The sequence below is a fragment of the Patagioenas fasciata genome, chromosome 5 (genome assembly GCF_037038585.1).
Source record: "Patagioenas fasciata isolate bPatFas1 chromosome 5, bPatFas1.hap1, whole genome shotgun sequence".
Lineage (NCBI taxonomy): Eukaryota > Metazoa > Chordata > Aves > Columbiformes > Columbidae > Patagioenas > Patagioenas fasciata.
This window is the reverse complement of record NC_092524.1, coordinates 47298060-47317839: the sequence shown is the minus strand read 5'-3', so window position 1 is coordinate 47317839 and position 19780 is coordinate 47298060. Positions and strand designations below refer to the sequence as shown.

Sequence of the window (19780 nt, the reverse complement as noted above, 5' to 3'; positions counted from 1 at the left end):
TGAAAATTATCAACTCCTTTGTGACACAGCATGCCCCTGGTTCAGCTGTGTTGTATTCCAGCATGCATATGCATTTTGGGGAAGGATGGCTCTGTGGTCGTTCCCTAATCCTCAGGCTGGCTGGGGACTACTAAGCCTTTAATATGGTTTAGCTTTCCAATTAGTTCGTCTTTTCTCTGGCTGTTTCCTGCTCCAGAACTGCTACTGGGAAAGCATCAGGTCTATTCTCAAGACTGTTGGGAGGCTGCGAAGCCAGGGTATCAGCTCCACAAGCTGCTAGCTGAGCTTGCCTCCCTTCCCTCTTGTGCTGCTCCAGGGGCTGGGTGATGAAGTACTTCAAAGTACTCACATGCTTTTTAAACTTGATAATGTTTTAATTTGACCATATATTCTTATGGAAAGCTACATCAAATTTCTCATTAGTGAAATTACATACAAAGGAGCTGGCACTTCTGTTTCTGTTAAAACTAGGTGGGAGAATTTTAAGTGTTTCAGCCGAACATTACATAACAGTTTTACTGAAATGTGGTTGGGGATGGAAGACAAACTTGTGATGAGCTGTGCAGAGGAACATGTCAAGCAGGAAATAAGCTTTCATCAGAACAAAGCAGAAGAATGCATGCTTCATCAGAGCACTGCAGACTAGTTGGGGGAGATATTTACAGGAGGGCTGCCCGATACTTTTTGTCCTCCTTCCTTCACATGCAGACTTGGCATACGGATCCGTGGTCACAATGAAGAACCTTCGGATGGCAGGAGGATACCTTCACTCCCACTGGCACCTCTACCCAGAGGGCATTGGAGCTCGCCAGCAGCAGGTTCGTGTGCTGCAGACGTGCTGTCTTTGGTTACAACCATCGACTCGCTCCCACTGCACGTAGCGTTAGGTGCTGTTGTAACAGGAGCTACGTGTTTACTCAGCATCTGTTACTCTCTCAGTGCCACAATTGTGCACTTGGCTTGGAAGTCTGAGGAAAAAGGATGCTTGAAGAGAGCTTACCGTGTTGCAGCAATGGTAATTCTTGGTTGTACCAAGACTATCCTCCATAGATGGAGGCCAAGAGGACTTGAAAATAATCTTCTATAATCAAAGTGCTGTTGTTACCTCAAGAAAGGCTGTAAAACTTATGTTTAAAACAAATACATTATCTTATAGGCTTAATTACTATGTTTTAAAAGCAACAGAATAGGACTGCTGTGTGGTGTTTTCACTGGCCTCTGTGACCTTACATGAATTACTCTCCTTTGGTGCTTTACTTTTCCTTATGTTTCACCAAAGAATTTGTAAGGTTTTGCTCATTTAAATTAGATACCTGTACATTTGTAAGCCAGCCATAATTAAACTATCTGAACTTTCTAAGGGCTTCTGATTAAGTGATTAAGCAATAAATCAAAGTAAAAATCAGAAATCATGTAACTATTGCTAATTAAGTAGTACAAAAATTAAGTGAATTTCTTATTTTTGTCCATCATCATCAAGCTTCACAAGCCTTACGACTTCTGCGGCTTTCCCAAGACTTATTTTGCAGTTTGCCTGTGTAGTGTCTAAAAATTGTTCTGAGCTCCTGGAAAGAAAGTTGCCAGATAAAGACAAGTGTTTGGTTTTTAACTCCCTTCAGTGTCTGTGGTGAGGAAGAAGTTTTCAGAAATGAAAACTTTGTCTCAATCTCCTTTTCCTGCTGTTCTTCCCAACCAAAAATTCTGATGCTATCATGTGACACTGATATTTATTACCGTAGGTGGAGATGTCATACCAAAACTGGCTCAAGAATAGGCAAAATTGAAGTGCAGAGCATGTTTTATGACGCTAAAAGCAGGGAAAGGGGATTTGGTGAGAATGCTGATGGGAGCATATTTGAGGCTAAATGGGAAAGGGTGGAGATTCCCCCCTGTGCCCCCTGCCCTGGAGGTAGGACAAGGTAGGGGGCTGGGACGGTTTGGGGGCTTTGGAGAGGGGAAGGAAGCTCAGAACTTGGAGGAGAATTAGGGAGGAAAAGATGGAGGCAGTGATCCCTCTGCCTCTTCCTTTCCTTCCTCTCCTGATGATGTAACCTCAAGGTATGAGGTTCCAGCTGTCCCTTTTTCCTCCACCCTCAGACATTCTGTCCTGCCACCCACAGGGACATCTGCTCCCACCTGAGTGGGAGGCACAGGTCTGGGACTGGTCTAGGGTCCCACAGAGCAGGGTTGGTGCTGCTGGAAGAGAGTGAGCAAAGTGGGTGCAGTTCCTCATGTGACTTGGGAAGGTTGCAGCACCCGGGGGCCAGAGGGCCGTGGTGCCAGGAGGAGCAGTGATGGTCTGTTAATCTGAGCAGGCTGGTAATGATTAGCTGGGTAGCAGGTGCGGCTTGAACAGTTGATCCCTGAATCCTTCTCACCTTGCCTGGATCTTTTGGCAGAAGTATTATGGTTGTCACAGGCAGCCTGTTGTCATGAATCTCTCCCAGTGATGCCCGTCTGTAAAGCCAACACTCTTTCCATCTCCTGGTTCTGGTGCTGGTCAGTGATTATTCAAAAGTTCAGGTTTGGGTATCCTGTTGTTGTACAAGGAGCCTCTGAAGTAGGATAAGAAGAGGTCAAGCTATGTGGTTGGAGGCTGTTACTCACGATGCATGTGAACTGCCATTAAGTGTAGTGCTCCTGAGTGCGTGGGCTACGCTGAACAAAAAGCGTGATGTGAGTGAAGGAGTGGCCAGCAACTGACTTTCTAAGGGGCGCTATCATAAAAGTCATCCCAGGGTTTCTATGTTATTAGTGCATTCATTTGGGACTTCAGTTTGCTGGCAAATGTATGTCTGCTGTCACCAGCTTTTTTCTTGTTTGGTAAAACAATTTATCTGTGCTTTCAGGTCACTGCCTACTTACATAAAGATTTGAATAACCTGTGGATTATAAAGAAACGTTATTCGGATACAGGTAACAAATAGCAATAAAGTGCCCTTTATAACTGCTTTATAAGTGTTTATAAGTGCCTTATATAACTGTTTATAAGTGCCTTTTATAACTGCCTTTTATACGTTTTTCACTTACATATTCTGGGTTCCCTCTATTGCAAAGTATCTTTCAGGGATATGAGGGAGAGAGGAGGAACAAGAGGAATCTGGCTCCATCTTGATTAATGCTGTTTGTGTCTACTGTAGCTTTGGTTTCTCTCCAGATTGTACAGCTGATGTAAAAAGGTTTTCTCAGCTGATGGTTGCATTGGCATCTTTTCAGCTAGGTAGGACTGTGGATAACAGAGAGGAAATTAATCTGAACTCAGTTAATATTTTGTGGAACATATTATTGTGACTGTGGGTCCTGGAGAAGTTGAGTCCTGGTACATTCTGATACATTGTGTTCAACTGATTTCCGTGGGTGCTTGCCTGGGACAAGATGGTTTGTACAGAGATCTGTTCTTTTATAATGTCATATAGAGTAGCTGAGGCATGTTTGGCCTGGTGGAGTTTCTTTTCTTCACCTGCAGCATGTATATGTAAAAATTAACAGGAACTTTCCAAACAACAAAAAATGCAAATAACTTAGCTATAACAAAACTATAGTTAGTGTTGCAAGACTCATTTTCTAGTTCTTGAGAAACAAACATATATCTATAATTTTGGTGTTCAGTTAGCCTGACCAAGCATACTCTTTAGTTAAGGGCAGTATGTGCTACTTGGGGCCATGTTCCTTGGAGCAGCCCTCAGGGCTGGTCTTTAAACTAGAGCAGTGGTTTATACCAGGCTTAGTCGACACAAATTAGTTTGCCATATGTTGTCTGCTTGAGGTATGAGCATTCCCAAGAAACTTTCTAAGACCTTGATATGTTTACCAGTGTGTTGATATGATTAGTTTGCCTTCCTTCAGCAGATCTGTCAGACCCCTCAAGCCCTGTGGAGTTTGTGAGGCATGGAGATATTATTCGTCTGGAACATAAAGAGTAAGGATGATTTCTGGGATTCAAAGAGATTGCGTGATTGAATAAAATTGGTGGGAGATTTGTCCTGCTGGAGACTACGTGGTTAGGCCAGCACAAGCAGGCTGTGTGACAGAGGTGTCTTTATATCTGCATTTCCAGTGTGGGATTTGTGGAGTTTTTCTTCTATGGCTTATGTTTAGAAGGGTGTCTGTTAAATGGGAAACTTTTAACAGAACTACACAACTTCATTAGAAATGCAGAGGCATTTGTTCAGCTGTGTGAGGTGCAGTATTAAGGGTAACTCTTCTGCAAAGAAGCAACTTCGAAACCCTCATTCTGTTGCTTGTCCCCACTCTCTGAGTTTTCTAGCCAAATAGTGTGGTTTTGTGTCAGTGTACTGCAAGTGTCGTGTTCCTAAGTGCATAGGCAGTATCCACCCGCTGAAGTTCTCAACAGCGCTGAGATCACAGCAGTGAAATGCTCTTAACAAAAATGTTGGCTGGTGCCTTCCCTCTCTGTAGGCAATACCTGAGAGGAAGCAGGGGAATCCTAGTGACTTGATATTTAATCTTCATCTAGTCTAATGTCACTGTGCCATGATGCTCTGAGCTGTTGCAGCTTTGATTTCTTAACAGAAGCTCTAAACTTGTGAGCCTATTGCATTCAATACTGTGTGTTCAAAATCATTGCTTAGGTTTCCAAAATTATTTTAAGATTTAAAAAAATGCCGTGAATTTTGGGTTTTATGACCCAATGTATAATAATGAAGGTGATAACATCTTGATTAGGCAACAATGGTTAGGTCTTCATAGGATCTCTGGAATGGGAGGTGACACTGCAGTGCTGCAGGAGAGATCGGCAGGTGGCTCCTGTCTCCTTGCGAATGAACCTCACCCAGCCTGGGCAGGATTTGGCAAGCTTTTTCTGGTTGCCCCTGTTAGGATGGAAGGCTGTTTGTCTGCGCCGTGTACAGCTTGTGCTAACGGGCCCACTCAGTAAATCTGTGCCTGACTAAATAGTACAATCCTTCTCCTCAAAAGTAAAACTGATAGTCAAGAGAGGTCAGGATCTTGCTTTGCTTCTTGCAAGAGCAGGACTGTTAGTCTCACCTTATGTTTCATTTAAAACCAAAACAACAAAGTCTTTTTGACTTGAAGGTGGTGGATTGTAGCTTGAGGGTCAGATTTATTCGTGAAACAGGGAGAAGAGGGGACTTTGAAAAGATGAATAGGACAAAGAGTATGGTTTTAAACTAAAAGAGGGTAGATCTAGACTTAGGTATAAGGATGAAATTTTTTACAATTAAGGTTGTGAAACCTTGGCACAGGTTGCCCAGAGAGGTGGTAGATGCCCCATCCCTGGAAACATTCAAGGCCAGGCTGGCCAGGGCTCTGAGCAACCTGATCTAGGTAAAGATGTCCCTGCTCATGGCAGGGGGGTTGTACTAAATGACTTTTGAAGGTCCCTTCCAACCCAAACTATTCTATGATTCTATACTATCCTCCATTTCCAGAACTGCCCGGTGTGGTAGGAGCTCAGCATCACGTGGTGGGAAGCAGCAGTGTCACTCTGTGGCCCAAGGCTGCATCCTGCCCTCCCTCGCCTGGAACGCTGTGGTTAAGGTGCTGACAACTCTGGGAATGGCTCAAACCAAAGTTCGTATCACAAATTGACTGAGACATAAAAACAAAACAAGATTTGACTTTTAATTTCATTTCAGAACTTCTAGAAACCTTCACAGTCACCGGCATGAGGCTCCACTGACAAAGAAGCATTTTCAGGTTACTGGCTATGGAATAGTAAGTGAATGACAAGATTAAAAAAAAGCAGCTCCTTCTTTTGGGGGTAGTTCATACCATGCCAAGGGGATTTATTCTTGTTTTTTTTAGTTTGTTAGCCAAGGTGACAGATGTGCATCTACCATACTGGAGGAAAAACTGATTTAGTATGAAATCGCTTATCTCATATTTAAGGTCTATTTAGTGTGAACACAGACAAGAAAATAACTTAAGCTTTTACTGCCAGTCTAACTTTGGCAACGTTCAACTCCATAAATGCCAAACTAAGCAAACTTGAAGTTGCTCTGACAAGTATTATTTTATGTATTTGGCCTTGTCACATAGACGAGTGCCTTTTTTGACAGAATGATGACAGAATTCTGAATCATGAAAATGAAATCTGCTTTGAGGGCTGAATATCCAAATGCAAGGGGCTGTTGCCTAAACCCCTTTTGTGAAGCAGCCAAGTTACCCCTGTTTAAAATGTAACTCTGAGCCACAGTTAAGTACGAATTGGAAACAAAAAAAATTTAAGGTTGGCAAGATAAAAATGTATTTTTGAGTAGTTGCTCATGTCTAGAATTATCTCTTCCTGATGGAAAAATCTCTTCTGTGAAGGCTGTTTCATTTAGCTTTGCCACCATTAGAGTTTCAGATGTTCTTATTTGCAGTGCTTCAATCCTGTATGTCTTCTAGTTGGTGGTTTGGTTGGGTTTTGGTGGGGATTTTTGGGTTTGTTTGTTTGGTGTTTTCACTGTTGTGGGTTTTTTGGGTTGGGAGGAGGTTGTGGTTTTTTTTTTTTAGTGTGTTTTTGGTTTTTTTTTGTTTGTTTGTTTTCTCTTTTTCCTCCTCGTATGGTATGTTTGCATGATAGAATGGAACAGGAGACTCCAATGACTTCTGGCGGATTGAAGTGATGAGCAGAAAGGCTGAGAAACTCATCAAAGTCCTACGGAGTCAGGTCCAGCTAACCCATGTGGCCACAGGGTGTATATTGGGCTCTTCTGGAAAGACTCTGCCAAAATGGTAAACAGCTTGTAATCCTTCTCCACCCCTGTGAGGCCTTGAGCTGAAATGCTCTTTTGCTCAATGGTACTTTTAAACTATGCAATAACAACATTTCTTCCATTTCTTTATCTTTAAAAAAATTAAAAAATAAATAGCGGTACTAATAATATAACAAGAGGAGAAGATCTGGGTTAGTGTTGTGCAGTTTGTTGCAGTGAAGGTATACAGCTCTGGAAAATAATATCCTGTACTAAGAGATCTGAGTGTGGCACAGATGTAGATCGTGTCATCTGGAAAGTCCAGGAGGGAATGACAGGTGTGTTCTTCAAGGCCCATTTTATCCTTGGGATTCAGAAAAAATACTAGAAACTGGGGCAGTTCATACTGTTCCATGCTGTAATCCTTCAAATTTCTTTTTATTGGTATTAATTTCTTTTGTGGTTGAAAGACCTTCTGCCATGCAGCATCTAAAGCGAGGGCAACAGTAACAACCTGCTTGTAGCATGGGCTGTGATTTAATATATCCTTGGATTATATATCTTCATCATTAAAGTGAGGTGTGTGCAGAGCAGTGCCAAGCAAGCTGCTGTCTCTGCAGAGCTGCTGTGCTCTGTAGGATGCTCACACGGATCCTGAAGCAGGTGGCTGTGTGGTCATGTTGCTTCTGTTTCCAGAGCAGCCGCTGTTGCTGCCAGATGAGGTTTCCCTTCACTGTGTTACGGTAAAAATGGCCTCTGAGGGATCCTGGGGATGCTGAATCATAGTGAGCGCAGGCTGGTGACTGCCTGCTCGGGAATGCAAGTGCCATTTAGTCTTTGACCAGTAAAACTGGGCTCATGGGTAAATCATGTAGTTGATTTAAAAAAAAAATCACTGCCTCTGTCAGCATTCGAGAAAGGGGGTGGTTTTTTTTTTCTCCTAACACAAAGTTACCCTGTGAATGGAAGTTGTTGCCACAAAATATTGATAACATTAAGAGCTGAGGGCAAGAATACTTAACTGCAAATAAGTATGGTTAATTGTTTTTTTATATATATTTTTTAAGGAATTTAAAGGGGAATAATCACTGTCCTTCAGAGAATTAAGTGGTGATTAATTAACGGAATTAATTAATTAGTGGAGTTAAGCCTGCTAAGTGGTGACTGGTAGAAAATTCCTTATTAATCTGTCACATTACTGCAGGGTATAATGCACTTTCTCCCAAAGTGTTTGATGTGACCTTCTAGAAATAGGGTGACAGACTAAATGAACAGTTGGTGGGATCCTCTAAAGTCATTCTTTTAATCCTGTGATACAGTTTTTAAATATGGTGATTTTCTTCTGGAGAGACTGTAAAGGTCGACTTGAAGTAGTTTCTATATGTCAACGTGCATCATCTTCAAAAATCTTGCTGCCTATGTATAGACTGAGGTTTTTTAGTTTTGATGCCCAAAGTTAGAAACGTGGTTCAAGTATTCAGTAGAATTTTGATGTTGGCTACCATGTAAATGTGTTTTGTTTTCTGCATGGTGCTTAGGGCATGTGAGAGTGTGCAAGAGTGCAGCTGCTGGGATTGAGTAGTATGGTAGATATTATGGGAAAGTATGAAGCTAAATCTGATGTGAACTGGAACTACTGAATGATCTTTTGTGGGGTGGTGACTGTTCTGCTGTTCCTCAGGGGTTGGGAACAAGTGGAAGTCACCTGCACACCATACCTGAAGAAGAGTCCCAATTCCCTCTGGAACTTTGAGGATCATATCAACCCTAAGTGTAAGGCATTTATTTCCCTTTCCTTTGCGGGTGCATCTTGGTTTGCTGTTCAAGGATGGGATGAGCTGTCAGATGGCAAGAACCAGCCTTCAGTGTTTGGGATTTGTGTGTTTTTCTCAGCTGAAGTACAAACTTGCTGAATTTGGGGCAGTTGTTGAGAGATGCATGGCCTTTTTTGGCTTCACTGTTTATACTGTAAACTGGTGATAATGCTTCAAGTGTAGTGGAAGTATAAAGACTTTTTAAAAGATTTTGAAGTCTTCATGGATAACAAAAGCAAGAAGTTTTGTAGGCACTGCAATACAGGCTGTAAGACATACTGTATGAGCATGTCATATAGATTTTAATGATATATTTTTTTTTAAGTTAGGATCTGCCTTGTTCTGGTGTATATTCTCTGTTGGAGCCATGCTACATAATGACTTTGCAGTACCTTCAAGTAATGGATAGTGAAAGTGTAAGAGAGGCTGGGAAAAGAACTGAGTTTGCTAATAAGGACAGATGGGCTTTGCAGTCTCATCCAGGAGTTAGAAATCTGTCACAGCATCATTTGGCCTGAATTATTCGATATAATTTTCATCCTATGAATTGCACATGACTTGGGCTGAGTTCTGAGTCATTAAAAAAACCTGATGCTCCTAATCCTTTGAGAGTGACTGTGCAAACCAAAGGGAAGGAGTCCTGGGCTGTTGACTTGGTAGAATTTCCCCTTCTGTTCTAATGTGTTTTACATTCCCACACTCGTGGCTCATTCAGAGATAAACAGCAGCCTATGAACAGTATATCTCTAATTTCAGCTCGAAATATCAATCTGTTTATTTCATGCTCTTTTATCTATTTCTCTTGCTTCTGGAAGTAAAGGAGGAAATCTAGGAGTACGTCAGTTGTGAAGTTCATTGGGGGTACTTTTGACTGCAAACCTCTGTGTTTAGAATATGAATTATTTCTGTAGGGACTTAAAAGAAGTGCGAGAAACAGATTTGTCGCAGGAGTAGAGAGTTGAGTTTATTATGAAAGAGGCAAACAAAAGTAAAGCATACAGACTTCTAATCTATTCTTCTCTTTTTTTTTCTTTTTTTTTTTTTTTTTAAAGTGCCCAATATCAGCCTGGATGTTTTGAAGCCTTCTTTTGCAGAAATTCTGCTAGAATCCCACATGGTTATGATCCGGGTAGGATATCATTCATTCTAGATTATAATTTTCTTCCTTCTTTCTCTTGCATCGAAAAGAAACAGCATTTTCTGAGATATCTGGATGATTGCTGCAAGCTAGGGCAGGATTTACATGCCCGACCAGCCTACTTGAATTTATATTTAGAAAAAGGGGTGGTCTTGCAGCTGAATCTTCCAAAAGTTTGGAAGCCTTGGGCTTGATGCCTGGCTCTGCTGTTGGTGTGATCTAGCTACAGCCTACTTGTATAATCCCTCCACTGCTGAAATTTGGTTCTGTAAAGGAGAACTGAGAATTTTCCCTACTCTACTGGAAGGTTTTAAAGTTAAATTAGTATTTGTGAGGCAGTGGATATTAATGTGGTCAGAGACAGGAAAATTAACTAAACAGAATCTTGGGAGAAAAATAAATGTTTGGATTGAAAATGGAAAACTTTTAATTTTTTTAAAAGTTCATTGAGGCGCTGTGTTTTCTGTTTTATTCTTCCCTATTTAACCTGGAATTAAAAAAAAATAAAATAAAAAGCAGCTGGAGTTGATATTTTTTGGTGGACTGCTCTTGTGGTCCTTCCCCATGCTTGTTCTTTGTGCTCTCGGCCACAGCCCTTCTGCTTCCAGCTCCTCAATCCTTTGTCTGAAGAATGAGAAGTTACTGTTTTGAGAAAGGAGTCTAAGGTTTTATTTGCTGCTGTTTGTACAGCTCTTTTCAGATTCATAAAAGAAAGAAGGTAGTCAAGAAAATGATTATTAATGCTAAACATTTCCATGGCAACCAGTGATAATGCTGTCTCAGGTAGGGAAGCACTTCCAGGAGTTTCCATGGAAATAATCTTTCTGAGGCTTTTATTTCAGAGTACAGAGAAACCTGTTGAAGTAGTCTTGTAATGAACGAAAGGTCTTGCTTATGCAAGATATGTCCTCAGTGACAGAAAAGCTGGAGAAATGAGAGACTAGTGCCTCTAATGGCACCCAAATAACATTTTCACTTGCACAATAATGTTCAAACATTCACTTTCCTCATTGTGACCACCTCTAGAAGATGATGTGTTTATGTAGTTAGTGAGAAAACAGGCTTAACTTGAGTATTCATGTATGTTTGTGTACCCAGACGTTTCTGTGCAGGCTTTGCAGCATAACTGCCTGCTCATTCACATTTTATCTTGACTTTTCTGTAGGGAAACAGCGGCCTCAAACCAAAGGACAATGAAGTTACATCCAAACCTTGGCACTGGCCCATCAACTACCAGGTATATTGATCAATCCACCTTCCTTCCTGTTTTCAAGTGCTTTTGCTGTGCTTCTTTAAGTGTAGGACCTCTTCAATGGCATTGGAGATGATGTCAGCTTTACTTTGTAGCACCTGAGCTGCATGGATGGGAATTTGTTTCACCTTTGACACTGTGCAAAATACAAACTTGACCGATGCAAACCCATTTTACTCTCTTATGGTCTGTTTCCTCAGGGCCTGCGTTTTTCTGGTGTCAATGAGACCGATTATCGGGTTTATTTGCTGGGAAACCCGGTAAGTTGGAGTGGGAGGTTCCAAGCCAATGTCTTTAGCAAACTTTAGCTTACTTTTACTTCCACCAGTGACAATTATTCTCTTCCTCCTCCTTCTATTGGGCTGCCTCTCATTGTACTCTTATGTTTGCATGTAGCTTTTCTCTTCCTCTCATATGTGCGTGTCCAGCCTGAAGTCCCAAATCTTTCTTTTTTTTCCTATGTAGGTGATTTGGTGGCTAAATCTGGTAACTATTGGGTTATATCTTCTGATAGCAGTTTCCACTGCAGTGGCCTTGAAGAGAGGTGTCCAACTGACTTCTGAACTCAAAGGTGAGGTCATTCTTCGTATCCTGCCTGCACTATAGAATCACAGTTATCTGGGTTTCCTGATACAAGAAAGCTCATTCTGAGACTCCTGTATTTAAAAAAAAAAAAAAAAAAGTCTTTTTTTTTTATATTGTATTAGAACCTTGGGGGTTGAAAAAAATACGCTCAAGGCAACTCTGTTTGCAAAACACTAAGCTATGTAGTGCTTTGAAACTGTAGCATTGAACGATGTGACTGTTAACAAAGGGTTTCATACTAGAAATAAGTGCTCTGATGAACAAGTATCGCTTTTTGCATGGCAGGCCATTCTTAATGGGTTGCTGAATTTCTTAAGCTTGTAAGACTTGATCAGGAATTGTCAAGTCAGCAAAGGCCCTGGGACACCTACTTGGCCAAAGAAAAGAGCTCTGGACGTGACTCAGAGGCAGGAGATGTGATCAGTGGCCCATCAAAAGTCTTGCCACTCCTCTGCTGGACATTACAGAGCTGTCCTGGGTATAAGCTGGCATCTTAAGGTCCCATGGCTTTTGGCTTGTTCTGCTTTGCAGACTTCCAAAATGTTTTTTCTAGTAAAGATACTTAACCCACATAGGTTACTGATAATAGACTTCCTTTTCAAAAATACATTTTGCAGACACCTTAAAAGGGTGTGCACAGCAAGACTGTGTATGCCAAGGTTAGTAAACCACTGAGCCTGGGTTATCGAGCAGTGTCCACAAGGAAAAGAGTGGGAGTTTCATATCTGAAATAGTTTAATAAAGAACATGGCAGGTCTTTAAAAAATACTGCAAGGGGCTATTTGTTTTTGCTTTAAGGGAGACAGACCAGCTGGATCAATGCTCTGCTGTCAGGCTCTGCATGTGCTCTGTACTGCTGTAGTAAATATGGTAGTTTGAAATTAGAAATGTTTCCTGATATTTATGCAAAGTAAATGAAAAATATAAGAGATGCAATGATCCTTTATTATGTCCAGTGCCAAGGATATAGAGCTTTTCACAAACCCTAATAAGTCATACTTTGACCATTCCAGTTTACATCAATGGTTGCTTCATCTTGTGGATCTCTTTGTGGGAATTGAATTCTAAAATATGATGTGAAACTATGAAATTACACAATAAGTTACTGGCTAAGCTGCATGCAGACACCAGAGCTCTCAGTCCCTTCTCCGGGTTCGGAAAGCTAGGCAGCATTTCCTTCCGGGAAAGGCTGGCGAAGTAATGATCTGGATGGCTTGTAGTCTCATTACAGAGAGAATAAAAACCATCAGAAACTGGAATGACCTAATTAGTCTGATGTGCATCCTGAGAAACTGCAAGGTCAGTTTTAACATAGAGCGTAGTCAACCTCCCACCAGTCCCTTGAGACTTATGTCTTTGTACATCTTCTCTGATAACCGTTCTCCTGAAGAGTGTTTGTATGTTCATAAAGAATGCAGCTAGGATGTTGCAGAGGCTTGGCGCAGTTTCAGACCAGTACTTGACTTCCTGCAAAGATCGGTCCTGTTGAGTTTACTTACTGGGATAAGGCTTGCAAATAGGAACCGTGGTTGATTTTTTTCTCTGCTGAAGTCTGTTTATTTGTGTTCCAGAACTGTCCGGAGTTGTGCTATGTGGTGGAGCGCAGATGATGCTGGGCTGGCTCCTTCATTACCTCCCTTTTTTTATGATGGGCCGAGTTCTCTACTTTCACCACTACTTTCCTGCCATGCTTTTTTCTAGCATGTTGACAGGTAAATTCTAGAGCCTGGGAAAAGACAGGGCAGAGTAACACTGAAATTCTGTTAAATGGAATGTTTGCAGACTAAACAGTAGAATTTATTAGGTTTTCTACTTGCTTGTGCAAAGTGCTTAAAAACATTGACTAATTCAAAATGTCTTTCACAAAGCAGCTTGCATTGCCAAATTCTTCCTTTTTTTTTTTTTTTTTTACCACCCTGAAGAGGCAGTCATGCCTCATGCTTGGGGCATTTAAATTTAGCAGAACTGTTCCTGTTCTCTGCTGTGTCACTGCTCTTGTATATACTTTTATACAAGTTACTTTCCTTTTATTTGCTGCCCTCACTTTTCTGTCATGTCTGTATATAATTCAGTCTTGGTGTTTTTTCCTGCGATTTTGTACCAACTTAGTTAGCATGCTGGGGCCCAGATCTCCCTTGCATTTATTCAGATGGAAAAGTAGAAAAAAGAACCTTCTACTAATACAAAACGATCCCTGTAGTTCTGAAGGTTACCCGGGTAAATGAATTTTAAAATTGACAAGGTCTTCTGGTGTTAACAAAGCTATATCAGCCCAGTGTATGTAGCAGCTCTGTTCTTCGTCCTCTCCATTGCTTCTGACTTCTACCTCTTCCTTCTCCTAGGAATCACCTGGGACACACTACTGAAGTTCTGCGCTGGGCTCTTATCACCCAGTACTACAGCTAGAAAAGTATATGGAGGGGGGTTCCTGTCACTGTTCTTGCTCATCGTGTACAGGTGAGTGCTGAAATCTGAGCTTTCCCTGAGTGTGTGACAGTCACTTTCTCAATGGAAACCTTATTCTCTGTTAATTATCCTTAGCCTTTGTCTCTGCCTCTCTGCTGAACTTGTCAGACATCATCAAGCACAATCCTAAACCCTCAAATTTTATTAGATTCAGTGTCTGTGTCCCAGTAATGCATTATAAAACATCTTTCCATTGCAGGGAATCTTTCTTTTATCCCAGCACTCTGTGTGAACACTTTATTCTTCTCCAAACCCGCAGTTCAGTGGTTTCTGATTCTGGTCCCTGCACTAGATGGTGCCAAATCCCTCAAATGCAGAAATGCAGGCAAATTTTTAATTGCTGCAGGTTTTATCAGCTGGCTTTTCTCCAAAGCTACTGCCTTCTAAGAGCAAATACCACCTGTGCTAAAGCTGTCTACTATACTGTGTTCAGCAGAGATTAGAAGGTCCCCAGTGGAGCTTAGAGCAGCCCAAGAACAAAGGTCTCGTAGAACATATGTATGGACTAATCTGCTGCAATGTTCTTGAGACAGAAAATCATACAGTCCCTGATGGGCATTTGCGTTCTTTCCACAGCTTCTACCTCTTCCATCCTCTGTCCTACGGGATGATAGGACCCATGGCCTCTGACCCTAGCAGCCCCATGGCAGGGCTCCGGTGGATGGACTCCTGGGAGTTCTAGAGCCAGCAAAGGGAGCCTGGGAACAGCAGATGAGAAGCATGAGATCTGCTGCATTTCAGGCTGATTCTGGTGCTTTGGAGACGAGTGACAGTAAAATGCCCTCTCTGGAGAACTCTGTGTATAGTAGCCCTGTTGCTTTGACATTTGTTTGCACTGCCTACATTGGAAGATGCAGAGGATGACTGACTATGAGAAGGTTCTCTTAAAAAGGCTTATGTCCTGAATCCTTAGGTTATATTCCTGGACATCTGACTGCTTAAATCTCATTTCTTTTGAGCAATATATATCAGTCAAACAGCAGTGGCATTCCAGCAGTCAGACCAGTACAAGTTGGAGGCTGTGTGTAGCTGCGTGTTCCTCTGTGTGTGTGTGTTTTCCTTCTTGTAATCTAAGCAGTTTGAGAGCCACAGAGTCTCTGAGACATTACAAGTTTTATCATGATTAACAACCTCTCTTATGGTGAGGTTTTTGAAAGCTTCACATAACTATCTGGGGACCTCCATTTTACCCTGCCCTGGCTGTCTGTGGTTTATTTTGTTCTGATCCTTGAAATATTGTGAGCCACTGTGCCTTGCCTGTCTCCCAGGCCCTCTGCAGACAGAGGAGATGGAGATTGTTATCCCTCTGTACTGCTTTGCTTTCTGATCACTTTTAATCACTTGTAACAATCACCTAGCCAGCCTGTGCTCAGAGCGAGACTGTTCTAGCTCAGCACTTTGTAGCTTCTATGCAGTTCTGTCTGAAACTGCTAAGGAAATTACAGTGGAAATAGCAGGTGATTTATTTTCTGCCCCAGTATGCTGTGAAGACCAGCTTCTTGGACGTGTACTAGAGACTGAAATAATAGCTTGGAAATTTTGCAGATGGCTGTCATTGGTATTTTGATCCCAGCTATTCCAGTGCTAGTACCCCTTCTTTTAGGGGGAACACTTCATCTTGATGAATGTGGCATCTGCACACTGGTTGTTGGTGCCGTGGTATCTGCACACTGCCTTGCAATATTGAGCAAGTTCCCTCTCATAGATGGCTGACCATCAAATTATTGTATTGAAGGAAATGTGAGGCCAGGCAAAAATTCTTTGTCTGGGAAGTGTCAAGGGCCACTGGCTGTTGAATCCACGCCTTCAAAGAAAGCAGAATTCTGTTTATCAGGTGCCTTTCTTCTGTGTTAGGTCTATTTTTGTAAATGTTCTTTTTATTCCAATTTCAATTTCTTGTCACAGTTCAAGGTTGGCACCTCGTAGCATCCAGTGTGGCTGACACTTAGACCCCAGCTGTGTTCCTGTCTCAAGAAGTAATATTTGTGCAACACTTTTGCATATATTTCAAGGAACTCAAGCATTTCGTTTCAGAATTCTTGCTCTGCTTCTCAGCCATGCATCAAAATTACAGGTACAGGGAGAGCAGCAGGTGAGTGTGTCTGTCTTTAAACATGAATTGTGCATTCATTTATCTTACCAGTCCTTGAATTCTAATGTATTTCGTATGGCACAGAAGGGCTGCATTAGCATAGCTGTTCTGTGGGACACACTGAGACTCCAATCAGACTTGCTTTCATTCCCCTGTAACAGAGATCCACAGCCTTGCTCAGTAAGGAAGCTGCTTGCTAGTGTGAGGCTTTGGCTTGGTATGTCACATCTCTCTCCAGAAGATGCCTCCTATAGACGCTAACTCAGATGCTATGGGCCTATGCTTTTGATTCTGAAGGTTTTGAGTTAATCACCTGCTGGTAGTACAGTGGTGGGAAGTCATGGCACTAACTAGCTACTGGCTTTGATGATTTTTTTCCCACTTGCTATTGCAGGAAGCACCCCCACCTGCATGAGCCAGCGTTCACAGAGGTGATACACAGGTAAGAAGGATGAGGGATGAGGGAGAAGGCTGAAAACTTATTCAGATCCTGCTTGATCTGACAGTAGCTGCAAACTCTTGGCAACATGGCAGACAGCGCAGTGCTGCCTTTGTAGCAATGTGATTGAGTATCTTCTACTCTTGGTGAGATTATCAGCTTAATGTCTTGCTCTCCTGAATATGAGCATTCCCGAAGTTGGTCCCATTGCCATGGGGAGGAATTACCAGAGGAGTAGATAAAAGGCATGATTTAAAGTGCAGAGTTTTCTCCAGCACATGCTATCACACACTCGCCCTTAACACTAACAACAAAAACAACAACCTAAGAAACTTGTGAGTGCTTTGGAATGACACTTTCTAACACTCTTTATTCATCAACTTAAATCTGTAGGAAAGCAAAAATCAACTCAGTAACCTTGGATACTTCAGTTATTATGAAGGGCTCAGCTTTTTAGGAACTGCCTGAAGAAAATGAACCAGTTGTGTTCCTTGGCCAGGGTCCCTCTGTCCTTTATTGCTAATAATCTTTTGAGTGAGGATTGGTGGCTGAGTTTGGGGATTGGCCAGCTGAAGGTGGCAAATGTCATGCTCTCATCCCACCTTCTTATGCACAAGCCCAGCTTCTGTTTCAATACAGACAGAAGTTTATTTTTCTTTAGGACTGCCTTTTCAGAAATCCTCTGAGAGCACTTGATTGGCATTAGGACTAAACCTATTTCTTGGACCTTGGATGCTGTGAAGGGGATGAAGACATACAGTGAAAAAAAATCCAGCAATTCCACAAGAGGGAGCAACTTCCAGCAATTTTTTTTTTTTTAAGTGATTTTTATTCTGAAGTTAAAAGTATTAAAAGGTCTACATTTGAAGACTAGAGGGCAGACATTTCATCTGCACCATCTGGAATCTAAGGGTTGGGTTTTCAAGTAAGTGTAAATTGATGTCGCTCTGTCTTCTTGTAGTAGAAAAATACTGAAAAATTATTTTAGTTAGAATTTGACCTTCAATATTTGCTTCTCAAAACAAAACCTGTTGGGATGTAGCTGGAAGATAACAGTAACCAATATTATGTGAGGTCAATAAAATATAATAATTAAGAATCCCATACCGACTGTGACTTAAAATGTCTGAGTGGTGCAGATGTGAGGCAATGAGTGCAGGGCACTTTTTGCTTTTGGAATGGAGTTTGGCCTGCTTCAGTCAGTTTTCCTAGTTGTGCTTGTGGAATGAGTTCAGGTTTATTTTGAGGATTGCTTATTAGTCCTTTTCCCCAGTCATGTGGAAAATAGCTCACAGTGCTTTCTGAGGCCAGAAGATGCTGTTCTCTGGAGCAGCTGCTATCTTTGAACTTGGCTTGACAGGGCTTCTTTTATCACTGGCAAAGTATTTCATCAACCTGTATCTGTGGATTCAAATCACAAAAAGCTGCAGGCTGCCAGATTCTCTGTTTCAAATTCTGTTTTATGTGTAAACTCTATTCTCACCTCTTCAGTCTTTTGATAGATAGAAGGCCTCTAGGCTTATCTAGCTTCATCCTAGGCAGTCCTTCCACCTTAAAAGGTTTCAGTATCAGTCGCTTCAGGCCACCTCATGCCTATTCCAGCAGCAGGGATTGGCCTGTTTCCAGGAACCAGACTGCTCGTGCTATGAGACACAGCCGTGACTGTGAGGAGGATTTGAATGGAGGTTCCTGTGCCGGGGTTGCTTTTGGTCCAGGTGGATGACTTCGTGTCGTGCACCGCTTACCAGCATTATTCACAGCTCTGCAGGTGGGAGAGCCACCACCTTTCTCTTGTCTGCAGGGAGTTTTCTTTTGTGTCTTGATTGGAAGGGCTTGTTGATGCACTGGTAGGATCTTCCTTTTTATATCCCCCTCCATCCTTCTGCTTCTTCAGGTGTGCCCAAAGTACGGGACACATCTTTGCTTCTCTTCCAGTTTTTAGGCTGTACATCCATTTCTTCCAGGTGCCTGAACAAGAAGGTAGGACACGACACCTCATAGTATGCAAAGTGAATGAATACCTGTCACATGCACTGAGAGCAAAACCAGAACCTTGTTATAGAAAGGTAAACAAATGTGTTATTTTACAGTTCCTTCCTGTATGTCTCTGAGAATCTTTTTCAAAGGACTTGAGAGTGAACCAGTGAAACACAGGCATTTACCTGAAATTCTCCATTGCCATGCTTAGCAGCTTTCCTTCCAGAGGCTGTGCCTGTGTGACTGACCCTCTGGGTTGGCACTCTGTGTACAAGGACCATTATAACACTCTTTCCTCCTCTCAGGATCCTACTGGCAATGTGAAAATTTCTTTAGCGGTACCCTGTGTCTCCACCAGCACCTACCTCCAATATAGGTGAGGGTTTGGGGTTTTTTCCCCCTTTACATCAAGTGACCTCACACATTGGCAAGTGTGTGTCACGAAAGCAAAAATGTGTGGACTGTTAGAATGTCATAAGGCTCTTTCCTGCTGGGAAAGGAAGGCTGAAGATAAGAACACCACCTCCATAGCACACTTGCTCTCTTCAGGGGGCTGTGGGCTGCAAGCAGTCAGGACTGAGAATTGTCTCTGTCTTCTTTAAAATACCAAGACGCTGGTTGCAATGGTTGGTTGTGGGTTGCTTTACTTTTTAAACTCCCTTATGTCAAGAGCTATTATTGTCATGAGTAATATCTGAGGTAGAGGACATGGTAGCACAGAAACCACTCCTACTGAATTTGTAATTAGTCCTAAAACTTTGCCAAGTGAGTTTATTGTATATAACAAGAGCTGCTGTTTAGAACCATCCTTGGAGAACTTGCCCCTGACTGAGCAAGAGTTTGGAGCAACAGTGAGTGGAGTTCTTCTGTAATTCTGTCCTGTTTTCTGAACCTTTCTTACTAGTGCTGTGTGTGCGTGTGGATCTGCCCATGAATTGAATGTGTTCTAATGGAGGTGTAAGTACTGCACCACACAGTGTGGATGGGAGAATGTTCCCTTGAGTTATAAATGTATTTTGTACAGGAGATCATGGAAAATGAAGTAGAATCTGGAATTTAATTTTGTAATAAAGATCTCTTATTTCAAGGATTCTCTTCGTGTCACACTTGATGGGTAGCAACAGGAACTTTAAACAGACCCATTGGAGAGTTTGACAGTGGTGATTTACATCAGCTTTTAGCACACAAATGTTGCTGGACTGCAGTTCTAGGAGGTCAGATTGTACTGCAGTCTCAACAATGTGCTGATAAGCACAGCAGGAAGTGAAACTGGTACAGTTGCATGAGAATAACGTACTGTCTATTGAAGGGGGTTTATTTCTTCATGTTAAAGACATGCTAAATTTTCAATATCT

General features: G+C 41.9%; 1 protein-coding gene across 2 annotated transcripts in view; it reads left to right on the top strand.

The window, feature by feature from the left end:
- The window catches only part of POMT2 (protein O-mannosyltransferase 2), a 29481-nt gene extending 9966 nt beyond the window's left edge, over window positions 1–19515 (top strand). Inside the window, exons 9-21 of one of the 2 annotated variants that reach the window (XM_065838103.2) lie at window positions 709–818; window positions 2850–2916; window positions 3847–3919; window positions 5619–5697; window positions 6551–6702; window positions 8344–8435; window positions 9529–9605; window positions 10780–10851; window positions 11067–11126; window positions 11332–11437; window positions 13023–13163; window positions 13794–13908; window positions 14494–19515. In XM_065838103.2, coding sequence (XP_065694175.1) covers window positions 709–818; window positions 2850–2916; window positions 3847–3919; window positions 5619–5697; window positions 6551–6702; window positions 8344–8435; window positions 9529–9605; window positions 10780–10851; window positions 11067–11126; window positions 11332–11437; window positions 13023–13163; window positions 13794–13908; window positions 14494–14599 — 1250 coding nt within the window. In that variant the 3' untranslated portion in view covers window positions 14600–19515. The remainder of the gene's footprint in view (window positions 1–708; window positions 819–2849; window positions 2917–3846; window positions 3920–5618; window positions 5698–6550; window positions 6703–8343; window positions 8436–9528; window positions 9606–10779; window positions 10852–11066; window positions 11127–11331; window positions 11438–13022; window positions 13164–13793; window positions 13909–14493) is intronic. The other variant, XM_065838104.2, reaches the window with a different exon arrangement.
- Window positions 19516–19780: the final 265 nt, after the last annotated feature.